At 41.0% G+C, this 26998-nt stretch overlaps 1 protein-coding gene across 4 annotated transcripts in view; it reads right to left on the reverse strand.

Moving 5' to 3' along the window:
- Positions 1–1962: 1962 nt before the first annotated feature.
- Positions 1963–26998, reverse strand: part of LOC133129723 (inverted formin-2-like) — a 31007-nt gene continuing 5971 nt past the window's right edge. The window contains exons 1-25 of one of the 4 annotated variants that reach the window (XM_061243991.1): positions 23503–23566; positions 22647–23043; positions 21920–22035; positions 20843–21002; positions 20472–20505; positions 18756–18897; positions 18192–18324; positions 16308–16859; positions 16036–16178; positions 15568–15629; positions 15353–15455; positions 12314–12399; positions 11991–12091; positions 11707–11777; positions 10006–10113; positions 9804–9874; positions 9572–9692; positions 8762–8926; positions 8039–8141; positions 7493–7627; positions 5668–5895; positions 5244–5489; positions 4750–5019; positions 3869–3932; positions 1963–2849 (exon numbers count right to left, since the gene is read on the reverse strand). In XM_061243991.1, the coding sequence (XP_061099975.1) occupies positions 3874–3932; positions 4750–5019; positions 5244–5489; positions 5668–5895; positions 7493–7627; positions 8039–8141; positions 8762–8926; positions 9572–9692; positions 9804–9874; positions 10006–10113; positions 11707–11777; positions 11991–12091; positions 12314–12399; positions 15353–15455; positions 15568–15629; positions 16036–16178; positions 16308–16859; positions 18192–18324; positions 18756–18897; positions 20472–20505; positions 20843–21002; positions 21920–22035; positions 22647–23031 (3594 nt within the window). In that variant the 5' untranslated portion in view covers positions 23032–23043; positions 23503–23566 and the 3' untranslated portion in view covers positions 1963–2849; positions 3869–3873. Of the gene's footprint in view, positions 2854–3868; positions 3933–4749; positions 5020–5243; positions 5490–5667; positions 5896–7492; positions 7628–8038; positions 8142–8761; positions 8927–9571; positions 9693–9803; positions 9875–10005; positions 10114–11706; positions 11778–11990; positions 12092–12313; positions 12400–15352; positions 15456–15567; positions 15630–16035; positions 16179–16307; positions 16860–18191; positions 18325–18755; positions 18898–20471; positions 20506–20842; positions 21003–21919; positions 22036–22646; positions 23044–23502; positions 23567–26998 lie in introns of those variants that run through there. The other 3 variants (XM_061243992.1, XM_061243990.1, XM_061243993.1) reach the window with 3 other exon arrangements.

The raw sequence follows: 26998 nt of genomic DNA on the forward strand, positions 1-26998 counted from the left end.
TATGCTGTGTGTTTAGGCAAAGTAGGCTACATGAAAAACTGGTGGGATGATACAGGATGATACCCCCCAAAACCCTGAGTTTGAGTCTGAATACAGGGCCATATGAAAATTATTATTTTCAAACAGGTTTTATATCATGCTGGAATTTGTTTGCCTGAGCTTTGCAATCTTGGGATGCATATGCTCTAGGAAAAAAACTGTTTTATGCCCATTGACATGGATGAGCTGAACAAATTATGTCCTCAAAACCAACTACCTGCTTGCTGAAAATGATTCCTTCAAAATTCAAAAGAGCTAGTTTTTCCTGTACTAGGCCAGCACATACTACAAATAATTAACACACCCCTTGTACTAGGATATGTATATACCAGTCACAAAAAGTAGCAGTTATTAAGCCATTACTGAAGAAACCAATTATTGATACACCAACCGTAACTCAAACCTAAGCTCTTACCATATCCATGAAATACCAAATCCAGGATTTGGACCCCACCACAGAAATAATGTTATTAAGAAATGAACAGCAATTCAGGAAATTTCACACAGCTTGCCGGATAACAAGAATGACCCTAATATGGTATTCCACAAGGAGAAATGCTAGAAAGAGTACTTTTTGCATTATACTACTATATGCTACCCCTTGAAAATATTATTTGGGCACATGGTGTTCACTGTTATGTGGACGATACCTATGCAGATACACATTCACTGAGAACTTTATTAGGAACAACTGTACACGTACATATTCATGCAATTATCTAATCAGTCGATTGTGTGGCAGCAGTGCAATACATATAGTAATGCAGATATGGATCAGGAGCTTCAGCTTCTTTTTACGATTGCAATTTACTCGTTAGGGCTTAGATGAGTCGGATAAATATATTTCCAGGGCTGAACCTTTTTTTCTGAAGTAATTCCATGCCTTCTAAAGTATCTAATTGCAGTAGGTATGCCGTCTGGTGTGAACAACCATGGGTTCCTCTAAACAGTTGTCAAAGGATTTCAGAGTGAAGATTGGTTAATTTCCACCAAGGAGAAGGCTAGGTTTTCCAGCAAGACAATGATCCAAAGCATACCTCAAAATCAACTATAAAGTACCTCCAGGGATGAAGGTTTTGGAATGGCCACCACAGTCCCCAGACTTGAATATTATTGAAAATCTGTGGAGAGATCTCACACAAGCCGTACCTGCTAGGAGGCCGAAGAATATTTCTGAGCTAGAGGTGTTCTGCCAGGAAGAATGTGGAAAAATTCCAACAGCAAGAATTGAAAGACTCTTAGCTGGCTACAGGAAGCATTTATAAGCTTTACAGCTGCCCGAGGAGGGGTTACTGGCAGGGCTCCTAAACTTTTGCACAGGGCCTTTTTCCTTTTTTTTATTATTTTGAAACTGCAATAATATGTAATAAAAAGTTATCTTGCTTTAAAATTTGAAGACGTGTCCTGTTTAACGTTGTATCATTTAGAGGTCAGGTTCACTTCTGTTCACTTGGATATTAATTATAAAAGGCTTTTTGACCTGGGGTGCCCAAGTTCTTGCACACTACTGTATATATTAAAGCGGACAGTCTGCACTTCATACTCATTGTTTCATTTCAAAACATGGCAGACAGAGCCAAAAAAATGTTTTATCCCATTATAAAAGGCCATGTCTGGCTTTTATAATTACATAACCTCATTAGGATAACCTCAGCCAAATATTATCCTGATTTATATGGACTTGAAGTTACAAGATATAGAATAACAAAAAACATTATCAAGAGACATTGTCAAAGAATCTTTCTCCATATCAGATTAATTTATTCAACCATCATCTTTTGGGTCCTTCAAGAGGGGACGGTAATATAACATGACATATGAACACGTGACTAGAGTTCATCAACCACTGCCTTGTGTCTCATGGATGTTTGAGTTTACTTGTATAACACTGGATACCAATTAATAATCAGACATACAAAAATATACATGTTACCTACACTTTAATAGTAATTTCAGTCTCAGTGTAAAATGGTCCATCACATTTTTCTACAATAAGAATCGACCAAAATATTTCAATATCACAGCTGTCTTCACAAACTCCCAAAAGGACCACATTAACCCAGAGTTCACAGGAAGGTGCTGAAGTAGCTGCAGACATACAACATTTTTTCTTTGGAGGGGCCTGACCAGTGGAGACCCCACCCACTCGCTCTATTTGCTCTTCAAATATAGTGCAGATGTTATACATACATGCATGCAAGCTGGTGGTTTGAGGCTCATTTGATAACTTGGACCCTTGTTGACTTCAAGCCATTTCGCCAGCAAATGTGTTCCATACTGTACAGCATAATTTACAGCTGAATCTAGTCCCACCCCTGAATTCCGATTTATGATCCATTCAAATGCAAAGAGTTTTCTTATTGCTTGTAGAATAACCTGAAAATAAGACGATGTTGAAAGGTCACAGACATCAGGAAAGCATGGCATGCAAAGGATATGCAACCCAATACAAAACATGACCCTTTTATTTGATTGTTATTTTGATGATGTTAATTTGTCTCAAACATTGAAATGGGGGACTACATATAAAAAGTGCAGTCATTACTACATTAAAAATACAATTTAATAAAAGCTCTGAGTCTGCACTTTGACTACGTATAAATTGTGTGATTATAAACAGGGAAAATAAAACATTTATTCAGAAAAAGCGGAAAAAGACAAGTTGACCCCAAACTTTTCAATGGTAGTAAAATGCACACATACATACATAATACTTAAGACATGTAGGGCTACGTATACATATATTTTTTTAAAACAGTGAAATTAAGGTTTAGAATGAAGTGAAGGTTTAGAATGTCTTTCTTCTGGTGCTACCTGGAGGGAGGGAAGGGGGGAAGGAGGGGGCAACAGAGAGAGATGGAGGATAGGGAAAGAGAAAGAGGGAAAGGGAGAGAAACATTAGCATAACTCACATTTTGGACAAGAGGCCTGAATGTACCTTAGAAGACAGTCATTCTATTCTGTACCTTGCCAAGGTACTACAGGGAGAAGGGCAAGCTTCCTTTCATCAGATCTTCCAGCCTTCACGGGATTTGTATTGGTTTACTCAATAGATCTCAGATTTATGATATTAAGGCTTTATGGACTGGGCACAAATAGTCACTCAAGAGCTCAAATCACTCTACAGCATGGGTGGGCAATTCCAGTCCTGGAGGGCCGGTGTGTATGCAGGTTTTTGTTTCCACCAATTACTCTGGCTAAATGGCTGTACACACCAACACTAGTTCACTGAGATTACATCACAGTAAAACTATATCATATAGGGACACAAGAATAGTCTTTGACTGGCATTGATGCATTCATCAAGAAACGTAGCTAAAATGTTAGATGGCATAAGTGTTAGAGCCAAATAAGTAATTAAGGCCAGCGGTTGGCATGAAAACCAGAAACAGATACGACCCTCGTTGCCCACCTCTGCTCTACAGTGATGGACACACTCACCCCCCAAAGACACCCATACAATAAAATATGACAGTACACATACCCACAATGCAACACACCCATCTGAAGTGCCAAGAATTGTTATTTTTGTGAGTGTGGTTGGGATGATTCCATTTCATTTCAGTTCAGTTCAGTTAATTCATTGTAAGACTCCCCACAAAATTATTACAATTGCTTGAATGTAATCTTCCTAAGTGACTTAACTGAAATGGAATTAACCCCAAACCTAGTTTGGAAGATGAGAGGGTTGATTAAGAGAGGGCAAATTAATAAGTAAATCAAACACACAAAGGAACAAACGAACAAACAGTGAAACTGACGTTGGTTAGGTCGAAGATCAAATCAGTGAGTAGAACGCCACTGAGGGATCTCTCGTGCAACCCCAAACCTACCTCACTGCAAAGCACAACTCTTTTTACGACCCCTGCGTCCTTTCCTTTTGCGAGCGACTGCTTTCAGAAAATTAAAGGGGAGGGGTGTAAGCCAGTGTAAGCCAGTCATTGGCAGCAATTCAATGCATAAAAGCATGCACGTATGGTAAAGAGGTTGTTGTTCAGACCATAATTCAGGGGAAGAAATGTGATCTAAGTAACTCTGGAATGATTGTTGGTGACAGACAACGTGGTTTCAGTATCTTAGAAAGTGCTCATCTCCTGGGATTTTCACACACAAAAGTGTCTAGAGTTTACAGAGAATGGCACAAATAACAAAACACATCCAGTGAGCGGCAGTTCTGTCGCCAAAAATGCCTTGAAGTGGATGGACTACAGCAACAAAAGTCTAAATAAGTCTATTTTAGACCAATAAGTCAAAAAATAACTATAATAAATACATAATGCATTGGTCACTAAGTCTATGCAACTTGACCTTGAGTGTTGATTGAATGGCTAATGATGGCCAAAAACGAGGGAGATGACTATGCACAATAGAAAAGTAGTGGATTGTAAGATGGACAGGGAAATGTGACTGCTTGCACAATGAAAAGGTCTGAAATTTTGTCATCTCATGTACATCTTTTGATATCAAACTCAATTGTCTTCTGCCAGTGTATAGCAAAAACAAAGAAATTTACCTTGCTGTTCAATAATGGTCAAAGCTGACAGGAAGGTGACAGTAACACAAATAACAACACATACAACAGTGGTATGCAGAAGAGCATCTCTGAACATACGACACATAACTCTAAGTGGACAGGCTACAGCAGTCGAAGTCTAAAAAATAATAAATATCTAATACACTGCTTTGCCTGCACAATGCTGGGACACTTACCTTCCCCATGGTTCTTTTTGTTCCTATGTAAGAATTTGTACATTTTGGATTTCTCCTGTGGATCTGTGGAGGACATCACTTCCGGGTTTGGCAATGAAGGAGCGGAATTCCCATCAGGCACGTCACAGATGGCAGGTGTGGCTGGTGCCTCTTGGCCTACTCTGGGTGACTCATCCTTGACCACACCTTCAGCAGTACTGGTGTGCCCAGGGGACTGGGTGACCACAGTGTCTGAAGCTCTTGCTTCTATTTCAGGCACAGTGCTTTGTCCTGTAGACACAGAAACTCCATTTTAAATAATTACTTATTAATTGTTATTTTTAATTAATTACTTCCATGTGATTAAACATTTCTTACTTATCTGTTGCAGAGAAAGGGGCACAAACTCTACAGCAAATACACTGCAACCCAAGCCAGTTTGAAGTGTGAAAATAAGAAGGTGGTTGAGAACGTGGCATGTATAGGTGTTGAATTTGACCGAATGGTGTTATTACCTTCTGTTTTGCAGTTTTCCTCATCTGTGGTGGAGGTTACGTCCATGCTGGGCGGAGAAGGGGTAGAGTCAGCTAAATTCCTATCAGGCACATTGCAGTTGGACCTGGTGGGTACAGCTGAGGCCTCCAGGTCTACACTGGAGGACACGTGCTCGACCACCCCTTCAACAGTATGAGCGTCTTCAGTGGGTTTGGTGAGCCCCGTGTCTGAAGCGCTTGCTTCTGTTTCAGGCACATTGCTTTGTCCTGTGGAAATATAGAAGGAAAGCTCAATTTAAAATAACTGGCCACTTTTCCGTGATGAAACGTTGCTCAATTACCTGTCGCAGAGCGTGTGACACAAACTCTAGAGGGAATTCACTGCAAACAAAAATGACGTGTCAAAATAAGAATGCAGTTGGGAAAGTGGTGGTTCTTTTCATACTCAGGACAGATTTGCGTTTTTTGGAGTTTTCCTCATCTGTGGTGGAGGTCACGTCTGGACTGGCCGGTGCCAGGGTGGAATCAGGCACATCACAGATGGCAGGTGTGGCTGGTGCCTCTTGGCCTACGTCATCCTTGACCACACCTTCAGCAGTACTGGTGTGGCCAGGGGGCTGGGTGACCCCAGTGTCTGAAGCTCTTGCTTCTATTTCAGCCACAGTGCTTTGTCCTGTAGACACAGAAAGAGACAGCTTGTCAATTGCAAGCGCACTGGAAGTCAAGAGAACATGTGTGGCCAACCTCACCTTCTCTTGATTTTGGAAATCCACATACTACAAGAAATAAGGTGATTTCAGTGGACCAAATGCATAAGTTTCTCATTCTAAAAATGAGAGAAACATGGGAGAAATAATGATATAATGTGCATTCTTTACTTCAAATTTCTCTGGAGGAATGATCATTTCTGTTTTGCCGTTGTACACTTCTACAAAATTACTTGTACATAGAAATGCTATTATCTACATTTGTTATAGGCTATATCTTGAACATGATGAGCCATGTCTGTACAATCATCTCTGACCAGTATTTGTAATTTAGTTGTAGAGAAAATGCATCCGTGTGTAAGAAAATTCAGTGCAACTCATTAAAAGGACCGACTACGAACATGTTTTTGAAGTAATTTGTTAGACTTGTATAAAACAAGTCTTTTGCCTGCGTAATGAAAATGTAGCATTTTCAATATGTACGTGGAGTCGCGTTTCGGCAAAAACAGTTGCCAAAAAAGGCAAAAACAAAAAAATATGTTGGGATGCCTACGCCTAAATAAAGGAGTTCCAAGAAATCTCTCATCTGAGTGAATATTTCTGAGGAAGACAGTGAAAACACTGTTGACAACATGGAGGTGCTATTTCAGTGACCTGACCCCATTTTATATCAGTGAGCATCTAAATAGGTTCTCAAAATATTTTATCATTATTCAGTATGCATAAATAAATAAGAAAGTAAGTAGCCAGCCTGCTTTTGAATGATAAATATCATGAGAAATTATGGAATGTGTTTGACTTCTTGATGGGGATTGGGTATTTGACAAAAACTTCAATCAATGGACCTCAATGAATATATTAGTATACGAGATGGTATTATTGTGATTATTGTACTTTTTATGATCTTCTTGACCTGTTGCAGTCTGAGGACGGCTGCATGGAGAGGGAGTTTTGGGCAGAGAGGTAGGGGAGGGTGACAGGCGGAGAGAAGTGTAAACACTTTTTTTCAGGATAAAAAATGTTGTATAGTTTAGTAAGCAAAATGCAGTATTTTACACCTCATGAGACCTGTAATATCATTTAGTTTCCATGTGTCCTTTAGAGTCTCCAAATGTCCTTTTTGGAAAATTGCCTAGACATAGATGCAGAAAGCTACTTCATTGTGATATCGTCCTCAGATTTCAAAAGGGGATTTGTGTTGTGACTTGGCTCCACTGTATTTCTAAGCACACAAGCCACAGCTACAATAATCTGTATCCAGTCAAAACAGATAATATTTTCAGTGCAAAAAAAAAAATCTTTCACTGTGTTTGAGCTTCTTTTGTTTCAGTAATATGTGGAGTAATTCAGACTCTAGGAAAACAAACCCAAAAGGGTTACCTTTCAGAAGGTAGTTTAACTATTCCTAGCGTTGTGTTTCCTAAAACAGCATCATAGATATAATCCTTTGTCATCAGATTAATCCACAAGGCCCAAGTCTTCGTTGTAAGTCACTCTGGATAAGAGCGTCTGCCAAATGCCTATAATAATATAAATGTAAATGTAATATGCTCCTTGACTCACTATGGTTATCATCCCTCTGTACTTGTACAGCGGGGCTCCTGGGTTGCGTCTTTCGCAGCTGGAAGCCTTTCCGAATGTCTGCCAGCAGGTTATCAATTATGCAGCCTTCTTCCTGTGGTGGGGGAATCCTTCGCTCTGAAGGAAAAGAGCGATGCTCAGTCTTATAAAGCACCTGAAATACTGTCCCAATGCTTTTGCATTAAACTGTGACACATTTTTTGTTTTATTTCTGTAGTCCTGCTCATTGGATCTGAAATAATGAATGAAACAATGAACATGCAGTTGAAGTGCAGACTTTCTGCTTTCATTTGAGTAATTAATTACATCCATATTGGGTGATCTGTGTAGTAATTCCTGCATTTTCTATACATAGTCACCCAATTTTAGGGCACAAAAAGTAATTGACTTTTTAATTGGACAACTGCTCAGCTGCTTTTGGTCAGAATTATTATTATTCTTCTTATTATTATTATTATTATGATTGTTCTTGTCATTAATAATAATAATAAAAGTACATAGACATACAAATAAACAGATGCCACTCACTGATCACTCCACCGTCCTCTGTCTGTCGCTTGGCTTCTTCTTCAGCCATGCGCATCTTTCTCTTCTCGACCCTGATGGCCTGTTCTCTGCGGCTCTTGTTCTCCTGAGGGCGGAAGGAACTAGGATTCAGAGTGGAGGCCATTGTGCTGTCGAGAGAACCCACACTCCCCTCCAGAGACCACAGTGATGCGAGTAGAGGAGAGGGAACATGGCACTGTACAGACTAGTTTGCTCGATTTGACACACAACCGACAACAAACCTGTGCAGAGTAGAGTAAGCACTGCAGCACAGAAGAGGAGACCTGAATGCTTTAAAGAGGCACTGCACCACTGTAGAAAGTAAGACCACACAACTGTGCAGAAGCAGGCTAACCCATGCTGTATGCTGTATGTTATAAAACTATAAAACTTCACCATTTCAGAATGGGTTGTAATTTAGCAACATTAGCAAACCATAGGATAAAATCATAATTGGTTATCCACTAAAAAATATATGAACAGTTTTTTCCATTCCAATGCTAATTGGCATGAACTAATGTAGTTATTAACATGCATTAATGATGTACAAATGCATAAACAAAGAAACTTTTGCTTTGCCCTCTTGGTGCCCTCTCTTTGAAACATGAATGATTGTGACATTTCACAAACCCTAAACAAGAAGTGTCTCATTGGTCTGTCCTGCCTCAAACCTCAAAGAGGAAGTAGAAAATGTTCCCCTCCCACCTTGAGGGCCTTGAGGAAGAGTCCACGAAATGTCTTGATGGTTCCAAAGAGCTCCTCTAATTTGAGTGTGGATGCATCCTCACACAGATACTGTGCCAGGTCAGTCTTCTTTTTCTCAATCTCAGCAAAGCGCCTATCCAAGTCCTTGCAGGCTTCCAGATTCTCCTGGAAGATGTGTCATTTAAACATATTGAGCAAACAATATTTTACGATATTCCAGTATGTCCCTTCTGTTTCACAAGTGGTGGGTCTCAGGAAAATCTGAAGCTGAACAGATGATGCACAACCCAATTCAATAGTACAAACGGTTTTATTTTACGTGCACATGAAGGGCAGTGTGTCACCGCCCTGTCTCTCCAAACCTTCAGCTGAATACATTTAATAAGGTTCCTGTGAATCTTTGATAACCTTAGTGGTTGCACGTGGTCACAGATAAAGCTACATAATGACTAAGCATAGTCTGCACATTTTTCTCATTAATATCTCATATTCAGCCTTCTACTGTGGTAGCTCTTACCTCCTCCTCTTCCACCCCTCACATCCATAGTGCATGCAGTTCCCCCATAGTGCATGCAAATCCACCTCTCTGGGAGAGGACTATAATTTAAAAGCATTTGCACTACTTTCAAACAAACCCCACTAATTGCATTAAGAGTGCAAATTCAGTCATTTAAATGGTCATTTTGGTCATTCAAATTCTGTTGGTTCAGCACTGAAGTGGTTCTTTGGCTCTGGTTCAATTTTCCAGTCGGCATACAAGACCCTGCTTAAGAAAACACAGCGAATGAAGGAGTACATTTAGGTTCACACCTGAATAGCAGCCAAATACTGCTGTTTGATGTCCTCCTCAGATGAAGACACCTTATTTTCTGTGTTCTTCAGGCGTAGACTGAGGGAGCTGGCCTCTGATTGGATGGAGTCCAGGTTTACTCTGACGGAAAACCCCCCCCCAAAAAAACAGATTCAGATGATTGAAAAATCACATCAAGATTAAGTTCTCTTGAGTAAAGATAAAGTGTCATTTCAACGCTTGGCTTTTTACCCCGCTGCCTTTTCACAAATCTCAATGTCATCAGGGAGGTTCAGCAGGTCGACCTGGTTCTGTTCTGCCTTCTGCCAATCAGAGATGCCATAAGTCAGAAAATATGCAAACAGATCTCAGTGGAAACCCATTACCACATAATTGCCTCAACCCCATGAGCACAGTTCTCTACCCATCATGCAACAGGACACCCACGCCATACCTCCAGGATGTGATGGAGGAGTGTAACACGGGATTTGTTGGCCTTGGTTTCGGCTAGCTTTAGCAGAGTACTGATTCTGAACCCCTCAGCATTTCCTGTGTGGCTTCCCTGGAAGAGATAGGCAGAGATAGGCCAAGTAAAGAAAAAAGCAGTAATACAATTGGAGCTGGAGAAGCAATAACAGTGAACTATAGCACAAATGGTAGTACTAATTAGTGGTCGACCGCTGCATCGGCCGGGCGATTAATCTGGCATTTTGAGAACATTGTGGCCGATTATCAAAAAGGTTAGCGCTCCCCTTGTGTCAAAACTGTTGGAAATTTGCTGCCAACGCTGGATGTGACAAAGTATTTAACTGGCCATTCTTAGTATCGTAGTTAAGCTATACAAAGCTTATTATATGTATAATTCGAATGATTCCGGTCTTTTAGTGAGAATGCAATTCCTTGTTGAAAATAAATATGACCCAATGCAAGCTAATATTACGTAACTTTTGCAAGCTTGTTAAGCAGCTAAATATTAGCCTTTGCTCAGCATAATTATTGTTGATTTTTCAAACAGTGTCTTTTTAATGTTGACGCTTTGCGTCTTTGTTTGCATTGTAATGTAACTGTTATTGGTCCTGAAAGAGATTCTCCTCAATTAACGCACTATCGATCCTCTGAGGGAAAGTCGGCTGGATTCCTAACAGTTCATGTGGTTAGCTAATGCAAAATAGAGCTTTAGAATGTAGACCACTGTGTGTGCATGTGAACTCAATACATTTCTCATAGAAAACAGAGTTTCTCCACTTTTTCACTTCACAGCAGTGCTGGTAAAACTTACAAGAACCAACTGTTAGTGTGTTAGAATAGTAATACATCTCAAATGGAACACTTAATTGTCGTGGTGCTGTTTTCGTTGCCATTGGAGTACTACTCTTATCATTGATAGAACGCTAGGAAAATGTGAGTTTAAAAGTCACTAAAACAGTGTGTACAGTATATCACATTAAAATGCCAGATACAGATTTTTGTCCACAATATGTTAATTTAAGGTTGAACCGATATTAGCCTATTCATGTTGATTTTGGGGAATACATTTTTCAATTGTCCTGCCTGAAGTGGCCAATGTGAAATTTAGTGGCCAAAATGTTCGGCAACAATTCCGTTTCACACTGGTACAAAACGGCTTTAATTCAGGCTATTTACTGAGTGAATCAATTGTGCAACTATGGTTAATCAGGCAAAGTAAACGGAAACGTATGTTGAAAGGTAATGTTACAGAATACGGTAGTTCTATTGCATGGTACGCCACTGCCATCTAATACAACCGGTTACTGGAAAAGATGGAGGGAATTATACATGACCTTTCTTAGTTTGTAAGCCAAATACAGACTGTGATATGTATTTTTCAGCCACCCTGTTCTCTGAATATCGGCATCAGCATCGGCCATTAAAAAACCCATATTGGTCTACCACTAGAACTAATGACTGCAGTAGTATAGGTAGTAGATAATACTGTAATACCAGTATTAGTGACAGCAGTGGTGGAACCACTAGCTTAACAATAGCAACTCAAATTATATTACTAGTAGCGAATAATTTTTTTTCTAACAACAGTACCAGTAATAGCAGGAGCAGTGGCAACAGCAGTACTAGTATTAACAGGCATTAGCAGTATTAGCATTAGCCAAGAGTGGAATTGTACGAGGGCCCTTACATAATTGAGAAAGTTTCCAACATCAAGTATCAGCTTACAGAAACTGGACAGCCGAGTGCTCTGTCTCACACCTAAAGAAATAAACATAAAATCAAGAGTGGAACATCTGCAACTTTTAATCATGCATATGAGTGCAGTAGAGACATGGCCAGTCAATGAAGTAACCCGAGTATGGTATGCGGGATGGAAGAGCCCTGACTGTGATATGCTGGCAGGGGAATACCTAAGAAGCTCAGGTTCTGTCGCCACTAGATGGCAGGCATGTGGGGATGGGCGGGACTTACTGTCGCATGCCTGGGCCACCATGTCCAATTTGGGCCTCAGCATCTCTAGCACACAGGCAGTCTCCTCACACAACAGCATGCATTCTATCCTCAGAGAGTAACTAAATGAAATGACACAGAGATGCAATTGACCAAACTTTCAACTTTCACCTCAAATTTGCAACAATGAATGTTGATTACAACTATGAAAGCTGATAAAAAAAACTTTGATCTTCAACCTGGTGCTTGCATTATTAAACATTAAGCAAGCCTAAAATGTATGTTGCTCGTTAATTCTATCATCCATCATGCTCCTAAGAGAGATGTACAGGCAGTTCCTGTACCATGGTACAGCGAGGAGAAGAAGGTACAACTGGTCAACATTAGCCAGTTTATCTCGCTCCCCTTGGAATGACGTCAGGTTTTCAATCTGAGGAACAACAGGAGAAACAACTTTCAGTTCAATGCACATACACATTCTCTTGTGGCTCACGTAATATACAGATGCATCTAAAAAATTAGAATATCATGGAAAAGTTCTTTTTTTTCCGTAATTGAATTCAAAAAGTGAGACTTTCATATATTCAAGATTCATTACACATGAAGTGAAATATTTCAAGCCTTTTTTTGTTTTAATCTTGATGATTACGGCTTACAGCTCATGAAAATAAAAAATCCAGTATCTCAAAATATTAGAATATTACATAAAACAAATCAAAAAAAGGATTTATAATACAGAAATGTTGACCTTCTGAGAAGTATGTTAATTTATGCACTCAATACTTGGTCGGGGCTCCTTTTGCACGAATTACTGCATCAAGGCGGTGTGGCATGGAGGCAATCAGCCTATGGCACTGCTGAGGTGTTATGGAAGCCCAGGTTGCTTTGATAGCGGCCCTCAGCTCGTCTGTATTGTTGGGTCTGGTGTCTCTCGTCGTCCTCTTGACAATAGAGAATCTATGGGGTTCAGGTCAGGTGAGCTGGCTGGCCAATCAAGCACAGTAATACCATGGTCAGCAAACCAGTTAGTAGTAGTTTTGGCACTGCGGGCAGGTGCCAAGTCCTGCTGGAATCGGCTTTGCTTGACAATCCACTCAAGGTTGCGGTCATCCCTGTTGCTTGTGCACCTTTTCCTACTATACTTTTTGCTTCCAGTCAACTTGAATGTGCTTTGATACAGCACTCTGCGACCAGCCAGCCCTTTCAGCAATGACCTTCTGTGGCTTATCCTCCTTGTGGAGGGTGTCAATGAGTGTCTTCTGGACAGCAGTCTTCCCCATGATTGCGCGACCAAGTATTGAGTGGATAAATAAACATACTTTTCAGAGTCAACATTTCTGTATTATAAATCCTTTTTTTGATTGGTCTTATGTAATATTCTAATATTTTGAGACACTGAATTGTTTATTTTCATGAGCTGTAAGGCGTAATCATCAAGATTAAAACAAAAAAAGGCTTGAAATATTTCACTTTGTGTAATGAATCTACATTATATGAAAGTCTCACTTTTTGAATGAAATTACGCAACAAAAAAAGCTTTTTTTAATTGTTCAGCTTAAACAATTTATTTTTATATTCCAACATAGACTTTGTTGAATGATTTTGATAGAAAGCAAATGCTGACTCATTATTGAAATTACGCTATGAGTCATTTCAATAACAATAATCATAAATTATCTAGCAGTGAGCAGATAAACATCTACTACAAAGACAAATGACTTGTATGTCAGGGTCATCAGTGTAAGGTAAACTAGCAAGCTAGCTAGCTAATGTTATTGCAGTGGGGACACATTATTTCTAGTAGCTAACGTAATTACTGTTACTTGGCTAGTAGAGCGGGAATACATTATTGCTAGCTAACGTTAGCAATACATTTGCTTAGCTAGTGCAGCGGGGATACATGATTGCAAGCTAATGTGGTACAACATGGAATTATTCCAATAGAAATAATGGTAAATATCTTCATAGAAAGCACTTCAAAAGGAAAAATAAGAATCGGACCAACACTACTTCCATCTTCCACATTTCATTCTTCTTTGTTTTATCTAACAGACGTTTTGGAGACCTTGCTCAGCTCATCATCACATAAATGGACTCATAACTCACTTGTCAGGCAAAATATCAAAATAGAGTTTGCTAACATTTTGCTAAATAAACCATGCGTGACTACCTCAGATGTACTTGACATCGCCACAGTAGCTTTATATGAACTGCAACAGTAAGGTTTAGCAGGTTTAGCGGGCTAAGCAAAGTTGTTGTCCAGGTTACCAAGACAACAGTCCAAGATGTTATATACCATGAGTACCATAATCCACCAAGGTACTTAGTTACAATCCATATAATTTTTGTTGAAAAACAGCCTCATTTATGAAACGTGAGCCAAATTTCCTTCAGAAAACAAAGTTTTTTCAAAGTTTTCCGAACGCACTTCACGAGTGGTCTCAGCTGTTCATATTGTGCACGGAAATGAAAGCTAATTTTATGATTCAATTCATTCATATTTTATTTTGATTTAGAGAGGCACGATTATTTTAAGCCAATTGAATATTATAATCATTAATATAATATAAAAATGCAACAGGATTCAACATTAAAATGGGTGATGTTTCATTCAAGTAATCCTGATTAATGAATGCTTAAGTGGAGTTGAATATAAATTGGCATAGGCGAATGCAGCAGGTAGGACGCCTCACCACATTTTACACTGACTCTATTCGTTTTTTTTCCCAGTCCTATGTGGCACATTAGTTTGGATGAAAAGAAGGAATCCTGGTCACTGATATGCTCCTTACACATCTTTATTGTAGACAACATTTTGTCGCATTAGTTTGGCACATCGCTTTATGTTTCTCCACAATCATCTTAATTTCCATTTTTTAACAGAATAAACAATGAACAATAATGGTGAGTTCAAGTTTAATAAAACAAAACATAATGGCATTGCTAAAAATCAGATCATGTGCAGGCTACACAGCATTTTAAAATGTTTTCTTGGCCATCTCTTTAAATTTCCTGGAATTGATTTCCATGGTCCAAATAAGGTATTTTAGGGGCGTCAGTTTATGACAATCATAAGATTTCTGTGCACGCTTTTCATTTATGATTGATTGGTATTTATCAACATTCACACATGGATACAAAAAAAATCCTGTTTGATAAATCCGGTGGAATTTGTTTGTTTGTTTCCAATCGCACATACATTTGCACACTGAGTTATGAAAATACTGATAAATGAGGCCCATTCTGAGAAAGTTACTGAGTGGGTCTTTAAAGCAACCTGTATGTGCAATTTCATTCTTATTTATGGTAGAGAGCCTGGATGTGCGTTCACAGAGTAAGGTTATCCATAAATGTCTGGTATTGAATCCTTGCAGAATGCTCACCTCATGTTTCTCTGGTAGAAGCTTCTGAAGCTGTTTCAGCACCTCCACATCAAATTTGGAGCGGTTTCCACCCTCCACCATGGCCACAAACTCCTCATTCGAACTGGAGGTGGAGAAATTCCAAAGGTTTAAGGTATCAAGGTTAGCCCATCCTCAAAGAAACAGTTCCAGAAACTTCTGCAGGCTACATTTATCAACAGAAAAATGTAACTTACCATTTGAACTGCTTCAGGAATATGTTTAAGTTCATGTTTTTCTTGGCCTCAATGAAAGATATCTGAAAACAGAGGCACCAAAAACACATCTATTTATCGTTTTATTTTCACCAAATTACTGTTTGCCCAATCATGTTTGTGACTCCACCTTATCTCTACAATACCCTCCATCAAGTCCAGACCAGCCCGCATATCCTCTGAAGCACAAGCTTCCAGTTGCCAGTTCTTTTTAGTTTGCAGTCATTGGATCAGGGGACAACTCAATTTAATGAACAGCGGGTGCCCAATCAACCAGAGGACACAGGGGAGACTGAATGAAACCCTATCTTCCTGACACAACAGGCACCCTGTCATCACTGGCATGGCCAAGAGAGTGCGTCAGTGGAACAAGGAATAGAATTTAGCCGGTAAGATGCATGATGGCCTTCTGGGCCTAGAGAATGGGGTGGGTTTGGGACATCTAATCACCTCTTTGGGTTCCTTCTTGGCTGGAGCAGTCGTTGTGCTCTTGTTCTTGAGATCCGCCTGGGGCAGACAGAAGAGCTGTTCGATACTGGAGTAGTCCGGCTCCATGGGGTCTGTCTGCACCGACGTCCACATCGACTGGCTGTCTTTTAAAAAACGACAGAGAAATAGGGAATGATGACATCCCTGATGGACATAACATGGACACTTCAAAAAGTAGAATGACCAAGTTTTGGTCATGTGGAATGATGCAATAAATACAATGGGCTATTTACTGGCCACAGCTCTGGATGGGAGTTTCTGCCAGTTGAGCTTCTTCATTCGATGTGTGGGGCAGCGGCCAGCTTTGTGGGCCGGGCCATAGGAGCACCCCAGTGATTGACTGGTCTTCGCCACTATTATGGGTCCAATGCCTGGTGGAGGAGGGGGTGGTGGTGGCAGGGGTCCCCCGCCTACTCCTCCTGGCATGGGGGGTGGGGGAGGAGGTGGTGGGACACCAAAGGGCCCGGCCATAGGAGGAGGGGGTGGTGGCTCCAATCCAGGCAAGGGTGGGGATGGTGGGGGCAGGGGTGGGCCTCCCATTATGGCTGAATGAAGAGGAAGAGGAGGGGGAGGAGGGGGAGGGGGAGGAGGAGGCGCTGAGATAGGAGCTTCCACAGTGGAAGGCTGGCATGGCTGAGACGCAGAGCTTGGGATTGGGTCCGTTGGGTCCGTTTGCATGGCTCTATTCGTCCTCTTCAGCCCAGGATCTGAAGAGTGCTGGCTGCTGGACCCCGCCTTGGATGAAACCAGCCGCTCCATGACACTCTCAATACTTTCCACTGCAGCTGTGTCACATAGAACACAAAAACATCACCACTGCAACTACTGTAGGTAATCACTTATTCCATCACAGCAAGGGTTCTACTGAGCAGCACAAGCTTTACAACTTTCACATGGACAAAACAGTTTCAGTTCTTTTTTCAAAGCATATACACTCAGTGAGCACTTTATTAGGTAGACCTGTACACCAGCTTGTTAATGAATATTTAATCAGCCAATCACGTAGAAGCAATGAAATGCATACAAGCATGCAGACATGGAAAAGAGGTTCAGCAATTTTTCAGACCAAATGTCAGAATGGGGAAGAAATGTGACCTAAGTGACTTTGACCATGCAAAGATTGTTGGTACCAGACAGCGTGGTTTGAATTTCTCAGAAACTGCTGATCTCCTGTGATTTTCACACACAAACAGAGTTTGCAGAGAATGGTGTGAAAAACAAAAAAACATCCAGGGAACAGCAGTTCTGCAGGCACAAATTCCTTGTTATTGAGAGAGGTCAGAGGGGAATGGCCAGACTGGTCAAAGCAGACAGGAAGGTGACAGTAACGCAAATAACCACACATTACAACAGTGGTATGCAGAAGAGCATCTCTGAACACACAATGCGTCAAAACTCTAAGTGGATACGCTACAGCAGCAGAAGACCAATAAGTCAAAAAAATAAGTCTAATAAATACCTAATAAAGTGCTCATTGGGTGTAAACATGCCATGCTTTATATCAAAAGAACACTGACTCAAACCCAAATCAAAGTAATACTGGTCACAATTCCAGTTATCCCTGCTGACATTTAGTCCCCAAATGTGGAATGCGCAAATTCAACTGTAAGGCTAATCATAATGCTGTTCTGATTCAGATCAGCAAAGTGCAGATAAGCACACCTGTCCTCTGAGAGTGCAGTTAAGTGCGTGAAGACAGGGAAATCAAGAAAACATGAATTAGACACATCTCGCTTCTTCAAATCTCAGTTTGAAGCCGAGTCAACTACAGACAAGGGAGACGTGTGACAGATGGGGAGAGGTGGATCCACAGGTTGATCATTTATACATCAAGCATTCACAAAGAAAAAAACACTCCTGCAAATTTTCCTTGCTCAAGAAACCTTCAGGAGCCTCCTAGCTCCTGGTTTATTGATGGAACATTTACCGATTGGAATGTCCTTCATGATGGTGGACCTAAATTGATTTTCGGGTCAGGCAAGGAACAAAGAGACAATGAAGGATGAAATAAGTGATTGGAATGAGCCCTATGGCTAATTATGCACATTCATCCTTAAGTACAATATTTTCTGGTGACTGCCCCCCCACCACCTCCATGCAACAGTGCCAAAGCTCACCTACTTGGGCCAGTAGTGTGGCCCGGTTGGTGAGGGCCTCTAGCGCCTGCCACATCTCAGCCTGGTCTGGACCCAGCAGCATTAGGGCCTGCAGGATGGACAGCAGCTGGAGAGAGGAGGGAGAGCTACTCACCTACAGGTGAGAGGAAAGGGAGAGAGACAGCAGGAGGAGGAAGGGAAGAAGAGAGCAAGGGGTATCAAGAGAGAGCAAGGGGTATCAGAAGAGTGTATGCCATTCAGCTGCAGAGCTCGTTGGGTGAAGTGCAGGTGGCACAGCAGTGACTCGAGGAACTGTCCATTCCAAAACAGATGATTAAAAAAAGGATGTGCTTGCATTCGTGTCTTATCATGGTAAATGGTAAATGACTGGCATTAATATAGTGCCTTTATCCAAAGCGCTGTACAATTGATGCTTTTCATTCACCCATTCATACACACGCCAACGGCGACTGGCTGCCATGCAAGGCACCAACCAGCTCATCAGGAGCATTTGGGGGTTAGGTGCCTAGCTCAGGGACACTTTGACACGTCGCCCCACATGTATTATTCAAATTTGTTGCTCACTTTGGTGAAGAGGGCGGAGAACACCTCCTCGTGGCTGCTCATGTCAATGCCCCCATAGGCCCTCTGGAGCTCTTCCTCATCCTCAGCCATTGTCTCCTCGAACACCTCACATTGGATGACCAGGGCCTCCTCCTCCCGCTCCCTGTCGCACAAGCACACACAGGCACATGCAAAAATAAACAACTGGTTCCTCTCCATTGGGCAGAAGCAAAAAAGTAATGTGGCTACTTGTTACATGCACTCAAATAAGAAAAATAAGCTAAATGTAGTGTGAGCACTCTTGCTCACACTAAAAAGACTGGAATGTTTGGATAATGTCTGGTTTGGCTCCTTAAATCAATTTCAGTCACTATAAGTAGCTATGGTAATATGAAGCAAATTAACATTTTTGCCTATCAGTAACCATATAGAGTACACTGTAATGCAATATAACTTCATAATTTCTAAACTTGTACATATGGCTACATAGTAGTATACGCTGCTATGTAGCCAAAATTGCTCAATATTGATGTGATTTTTGCAGAGGAACTGCAATTCTTCTGGCTGTCCAACCATTTAAAAAAAAATTATTTGTGTGATATGCTAGAAAAATATAGCGAATTGAATTACATAGCATAGCAGGCAAAATGCCTACTCTAAGTCTAATAACAAAATAAAGAATACAACTAATAATGCGGGAGCAACCTACGTTTTAAACTTTGACGACAGGTGAGGATGTGACTGATTGAAATGATCGATTAACTGTTGCGAAATTGGCAATCACATACGGCATTCCTGGCCGTTTTCGAATATGAACATGAAATGCGTCATCATTACCTTAACAACCGAACATTTTGTTGCCGAGGTAACTGAATTAAAAATTGCACCTTGCAAAGTTCGCCGCCCTCGCGAAAAAAAAGCTAACAATTTAGATGGAAAATAACTGTTTAGATGTAAAAGAACAATCCATAGCATTTCCAAATGCAAACAAGTAGCCAACAAACCTAGCAGACATAGGCTGGGTCAAATCAGAAATACATTTGACACAAACGCACCAAGCGTCTCCTCTCAGAGGTGGCAGTCAATATTCCGTTCAACAGGTTGCAAAAGTAAACTAATATTTAATCGGTTTACGTGTAGTGTATTTATTGTTGCTAGAGAAAAAAGGCATCTACACACTAACCTGTTCTTATATGCCAAATGCATTTAATTTCAGCAATGTCATTTAATCTGCATACTATCAGAATACATTATGTTAATTATGCATTTTCTTAAATAAAGGAAGATATTAATAAGATATTAATAGACTATTTGATCGTGGCGGTCTCCGATTACCTCGATAGCCTGAAGCAAGCGAGACAGCCAAAAACTGGCGAAGAACTGAGGCAAATTCTCCAATATGTTTAGTACAACCTACTAGCTGATTTTCTTATGAAACTACAGGACAGCGTACCGAAGAGAAATAATTCAGTTTTAAAGGTGAACGGTGGTCGATATTTAAAACTGTTGATTTCAATATTTTTGTAAAGCATCTTTGCTTTTACGGATTTGTTTTACAAGAGCATATTTTAAAACATTTTCTTCATTCAGTCCGTGCAATTAAGAGTCAAATCAGTACTGAGAAAGTAATCATAGCCAACCAACCACATCGTAAAATACAGGTTATCCTGCACAACAAAACCAAATCCAGTGACACCTGAAAGGAACCAAGAAGTTTGTGCAAAACCCAGCATTTACCTTAATTTTGGAAGTATATCCAGCAACTGTAGCCCTGCAAGACAAAATCTGAATTAATCTTATTTGAATTTATCTGGGAATTCCTTTTTTTTATTTTTTATTATACATTTGCGATTTTACCACAACATAAATACATCCAATGCCTAAGAAGGGCCACATGCAAGGATATACAAAGGTGTGGACATTGCAGACAAGAGATTGAAAATGGAGACAAAAGTTCTAAAACATTGGCCCTTTATTTTGTTCATGTAAATATCGAGTTAACAGGAGGTTGTGACCTCAACATACATTTTTTATTAATATCAAAATAACAGATTTTTGAATATTAAAATGATTGGCAACTTGAATGCAGAGGGGGGTAGTTGTCATACCAATGAACTCCTTGCGCAGTCTGTCCCTCTTCCGGAGGTCCTCAGTGCCAAAGATGAGGGCATTGACAACACTAAGGAGGGTGAACATGTAGGACACATTGTCCGTGGCCTGAAGCTCGTTCATGATGACGCTGAAGCGGTACTGCTGGGTCTTTACACTCTGTAAAGACAGTCACATGCATGCAATCACACACACACAGCTGTTACAGAACCTTTTCAAATCTCAGTTTATGTACCCAGAGATGATCATGTAAATAAGGAAGTAGCTTTAAATCATGGATGTCTTACAATTCCAGGAAGGTATATTCTTTGCGCCTGTACCTTTATTTGGCAGGTTTTGTGGCATGCTCATGCAAGGCACTTGATTGCAACTTGTTTATCATGGTAAATGGACTTGTTTAAGTTTCTTTAATTAGTTAATTAGTTAATTAAATAAGTTAATTAAATTGTATATTAGGACATAGTTTAATTGGGGTTTTTTTAAGAAATAGAAGAAAATAATTTGAAATGATTCACATGTTTTGTTTGATGTTTCAGAGCCTACAGGTCAGTGTAATCCAAAGTATCTTAAAATCTAGTTCTGATATCAGTTTGAACAAACAGTATAAACAATGGTCTCAGTATCATGGGTAGATATTAGACTAGAACACATTTCTAACTTGTCCACTACACATACACATTTGGACAGAGCATGAATTTCAAAGCCTGCAGAAGTACTTTTTTCATATTTAAATCTTTACATACTTAAGACATTCATAACTTGTTCATTGGATCCTGCAGTCAGTATAGACTTGTTTCTGATATATCACATGTGCTGCACACTAGAGGGCACTGTAAGAATAGTGTATTGCCAGTGGAAATAAATCCAAACTACTCCAAATACATATAAACACTGCTGTAGTTACTTTGACAAGGAAAACATTTAAAAACTTTTTTTCATGATCATTTCTGCTTTTCCTGACAAGAGACGTTTTTCTTAGAATAATGAATAATGAATTTCATTCATTTATGTTTTTCTTTTTTTTTAAGTTTCTTTTTTTTTTTTGGAGCTGCTACTCCCAGCTCTTTGACACCTACCTTGTAGTGCTCCAGGGCATCCAAGGCAAGGCTATGACCGTCTACAGAGAACATGCAGAGGGCAGCCAGGAGATCAAACACTTGCTTCTTGACCATGGTGTTAGAAGTGTCCAGAGCTGGGGAAGATGGTCAGTGTCATTATTTTACATCTCTTACATTACATCTCTCTCTCTTCCATCTTTGGTCTTGCTTTTTTTCCTCTTTCTTTCTCCCTTGCATACAGTCTCATTGTCCCTTTTGAAATGTATGCAAATATATTCGAACAGTTTTCATTTATATATTTTAAGATACTATATGTTCAGATGAACAGACTACAGAGCTACCAGTCTCAATTTTTAACCCACCACCACCCCCCCACATTGGAGGTCAACTTTGTTAATCCAGTGATTAAATGTTTGTGCACGAATCTTCCTATCCACTACCCAAACACAAAAAGAAAAAATACACACATACACAAAAAGAAAAATAGGTATTCATTTTTTTCAATTCTGTTCTTTCTCTCTGCCCTTCTCCTCCTGCCTCCCCAAACCCTCACCACTGTGGGGACAACTCCACTAATATTTTCTGTAGTCATTAATTTGCTTCTTTATTCTTTATTCTTTATTATACCCTAGTGATCATTACAATCATCTAATACCTAATACCTTATACAGTACATTATTTGTAATTGGCTGTTAATTTAGCTGAAGCCCCACCCCACTGGGCATATACCACCCTCCCTGCCAACCTTGAGACAGCTTGCGGACGTATCCGCCCTCGTTGTCCACAATGAAGTGGATGCCGGCGGGGGAGTTCATGACCGCGCGTACGCAGCCGACACAGGTCAGCTGCAGGAGGGCGTCAGAGATACGGGCGCAGCCCCTCCCAGACAGCCGGTCCAGGGCCTCCAAGAGCAGGCCCAGGCCGCTCAGCTCCAGGAACTGTGTCATCCAGGCGCTGTCGCTATCCTCCAGCCGTCGCTTCAGGCCGGAGTAGTTTTCCACGGTGGGGACCTGCAGCAGTCGGATGCACAGCTCCGGGTCGGCATTCTCCAGGTTGCCGTCTACCTGGGCTTTCTCCAGGACGGTGGTGACATGGTCCTTCAGGACCCCCCACTTTTGTTTGGCTGTCATGTTAGGACCACGCTGCAGACAAGAGTTAACCAGAGTTAGCTGTATGTTCTAATAACCTTGATACACTTTGTTGTATGTAGCCTTGGATAAAAGTAAAAAAATAAAATGTAATTTAATGTAATACAATGTTAACACACAAACAAAGGACAATTTTACCGAAGGACATGCATGTGCTTGGCTGGCAGTAAAGTCATATAAAACCACGCATGGGATTTACTAACAAGTCGCAATGGCTACAACTCAGCAACGCTAGGCAAGGAGTGATATAATTTTATTTGAAAATAATATCACCCGGCACAATATGCCTTGCAGGTTAGCAAACTGGGGTCTCTTCCCTGCTTTGAAATCCAGCTATGACCATCTTGACTTTTCCAGATACCAGCTGTTATTCAAAACAGACAAGCTTGAGCTGGTCGAACCATGTTGAACAGGGAGATGGTTTGAACTGGTCAACCAGCTACCATACCGTACCTAGCTTGAGCTGTTTTCAGCAGGGTATGGCAACCAGTGCAGTGGGAGGAACCGAAGCTGGACTGGAAGGAAATGGAATGTTTATTGATGGATATATTAACAGAAACACCAATAAGATCCCCTTCACTCACAAGCCCCTTTTCCATTACATGTTGTAGTGATAGAATTCTTTAATAATGGAAAGGGGGCTACAGAAAGCCACTTCTGCACATGTATCCTGAATGTCCATAACGAGCAGAAGCACTGGATGGATTACTCTGGGAAAAGACCATTGAGATAAGTCGTTGAATTATCCTCAAAAAGTACTTCCTGAAGGGTGCTCTGGGTGCAATAGGGACCAATGTGCTGACTCATACTCTGCTGTGAAAACAGCCAACCAAGCTGAAACAGCTGTCTGTTTCGCATCCCTCAGTAGAGGAAGAGAAACACAAAAATGCTTTTACTGCAGCAGAACAGTTTGGGGGTGGGGGGTAGCATGTGCCAGCTGCCCTATCGGCCCTGGCTCTGCCAGGCACCCAGCCCCCAAGCTGCCCTTTATTTGGTGGGAGGAGGGGGGGGGCACTCAGTCAGCTATTCATAGCAGTGTGTAAATGAAGCCCCATGCCACAAGATACAGTCAATAAGAGCTTTCACTGCGAGGTGCCGGTTGACACTTGAGTGTTTTATGTCAAAAACATTTGTCCACAATGTGTTCCCCAAGATGTCCGAATCTTGGATAACACATGACTTTAATTTTCTGAGTGGACAATATAAAAATGATAGCTTAGCTACAGTATGTTTAACTGCTGACTTAAATATTTGCTGTTAGTTTCCCACACATGCACAAGAGAACTTTGGGCACACGGATGGTAATACACTGATGAAATATAAATAATGTACACCCAGCATTTTCCATGAAATTAACATGCATGGATGGTAATTGTGTCATGCAACAAGCCAAAAAGAAAATAGACCAGAAGCACCAGGTACACACCTGGTTCGTTCTTGTGTACCCGACTTCAGATACTCAGCAGTTCACTTATGGGTACAATATTTACATCGGATGGACCTCTCAACCTATCACTCCCTCCTGGCAGTATTCTCTTCTGTTGTCACCACTACCAGGGTAAATTACTGTCATACTCAAATTCATAACTCCACTTCTAACCCCCGGAAACTGTTCTCAATTTTTTCCTCTCCTCAGCATGCCTCCTCCTTTGCTGCTGATGACTTTGCAGTTTTCTTTGATGAGAAAATCACTGACTTCCGCAGCTCCTTCGCAACCACCGCCCGTCTCTTTGCCCCTCCCGCCCTCTATACCCGCCCACTCTTTCTCCACTTTCTCTCCCCTTACAGATTCCAATGTTTCCCAACTACCATCCGGTATCTCTTCTTCCTTTTTTATCCAAAACAATTGAACGAGCTGCTTCTAACAAACTCTCTTCTTTCTTTTCCAAGAACAACCTGCTAGACCCCCAGCAGTCTGGCTTTAGACCTGGCCACTCGACCAAGACCGCACTCCTCTCTGTCAGTGAATCACTTCATGCTGCAGGAGCACCCTCCCTCTCCTCAGTCCTGATTCTTCTAGACCTCTCGGCTGCCTTTACCACTGTGGATCACTCCATCCTCCAGTCCTACCTGTCAGCAACAGGGATCTGCAGTACAGCCCTGAACAGGATCGAGTCCTACCTCTCTGGTTGCTCCTTCCAGGTTGACTGGGATGGTACAGTATTGACACCTCAACCCCTTGCCACAGGAGTTCCCCAGGGCTCAGTCCTTGGCCTGCTTCTTTTCTCCCTATACTCTAGATCCCTTGGCCCTGTTATTACTGCTCATGGTTCGTCCTACCACTGCTATGCTGATGACACCCAACTCCTCTTCTCCTTCTTTCCATCTGACACACAGGTGATGGCATGGCCCTGTGCAGTGGTGACGGACAACAGACTGTCCGTCTCCAAGAACACTGTGGCAGTGACCCGGTCATGCAGATTCTTCCTATACAACATCCAGAGAATCTTCCCCTTTCTCACCCCCTACGCAACCCAGCTCCTGGTCCAACCAATGGTTTTGTCCCGCCTGGACTACTGCAACTCTCTCTTGGCTGGATAAAAGCATCTGCCAAATTCCAATAATGTAATGTAATGTAGGTTGCATATTACAGAAGCTCCAGCACTTTTTGACAAAGATGTGAGTCCTTTGGGCCTCTCATATGTAAAAAAAAAACTACACTACACCAGGGTCAGAGGAAAAGTGTCAGACTGGTCGAAGCTGACAGGTAAATGACAGTAATGCAAATAACCATGCATTACAACAGTGATACACAGAAGAGCATCTCTGAACACACAACGTGTCAAACCTGTAAGTGGATAGGCTACAGCAGCAAAAGACTTAATAAGTCTAAAAATGGTCTAATAAATACCAAATAAAGTGCTCACTGAGTGTATATTTCATGATGTAGACATGCTAGACAGATTATTTCTTGGTCTTCATTGGGGTGTTCCAGGGTGAAATTCAGCAGAAGCATCTTTTATTCATTTAGAGGTCAAGTTCACATGAAATCCATTATGACCCCTGCCAAAAATGGGATTTTGACAGAGGAGCTCATATCTTATGTTGTAGACAAACAATGATGAAAAGTGTTTAGGTTCTACATTTGTAACATGTGGGGATCAGCTGAGGGGCACAGCTGGTAGCGATTATATTAATGAAGCATTTCTATGATTGATTGACATGCCAAAGCATTGTATTAGGTTTGTGTTTTTCCCCACACCAAACTGCTGCAGTTTCATGACTGGTTGATGGATGGAGTGAGAGCCAGGTATTACAACTATGGAGGAGTTGAGTATCTAAAGTTTTCTGTGGTCCTGAAGATACAACATCACCTGCAGGTCAGGTCAGGATACACTGAAGTCAGGGAACATAAACATTCTGTGAGCACAGTTAAATAAATAATCAGAAAGACACCTTTCCTTCACTGTAAGATGAACGAACATGGCATCAGTGTCTACCAGAGGTGGAAAGTCCAGCAGTCAGAAAGTAAAAGTCTTCCAAAAATCAGCAGATTTCACTTCTACATTTTGAACCTCCACTTTTGCCATTTGCTGATTGAACAAATATTAGTAGCACTGCACTGCTATTTCTTTGACAGGTACAGGCTTGTATCAGAATTCCCTACATGTAATAATCCTCCAGGGCATGCTCTCAAAAGTGAGTAAGAGCCAAGATAACCAAGATAAAATTTAAAAACACAATTTATGTGAGGTCAATGGGGAGTGGGTCTTTAGGTTGGCCGATAAGGATTTTGAATATAACAAACCTTTTATTGAAATTGCAACTTTGTCTTGACTACAGTCAGTCGACCTTGATAGGCCTCAGATTTTGTCGACAAGTTTGCTTCTGTAGTAAGGCTTACAAAAGTGCCAGAGGCCCCAGCCTGAACTCTGTTTGTAGTGACAAAGTTCTACAGGAGCTTGACTGGTGAATGACCAGGCTTTAATGAGTGCAGAACTACACTGTT

This window comes from Conger conger, chromosome 5 (assembly GCF_963514075.1).
Source record: "Conger conger chromosome 5, fConCon1.1, whole genome shotgun sequence".
In the NCBI taxonomy this organism is placed as follows: Eukaryota; Metazoa; Chordata; class Actinopteri; order Anguilliformes; family Congridae; genus Conger; species Conger conger.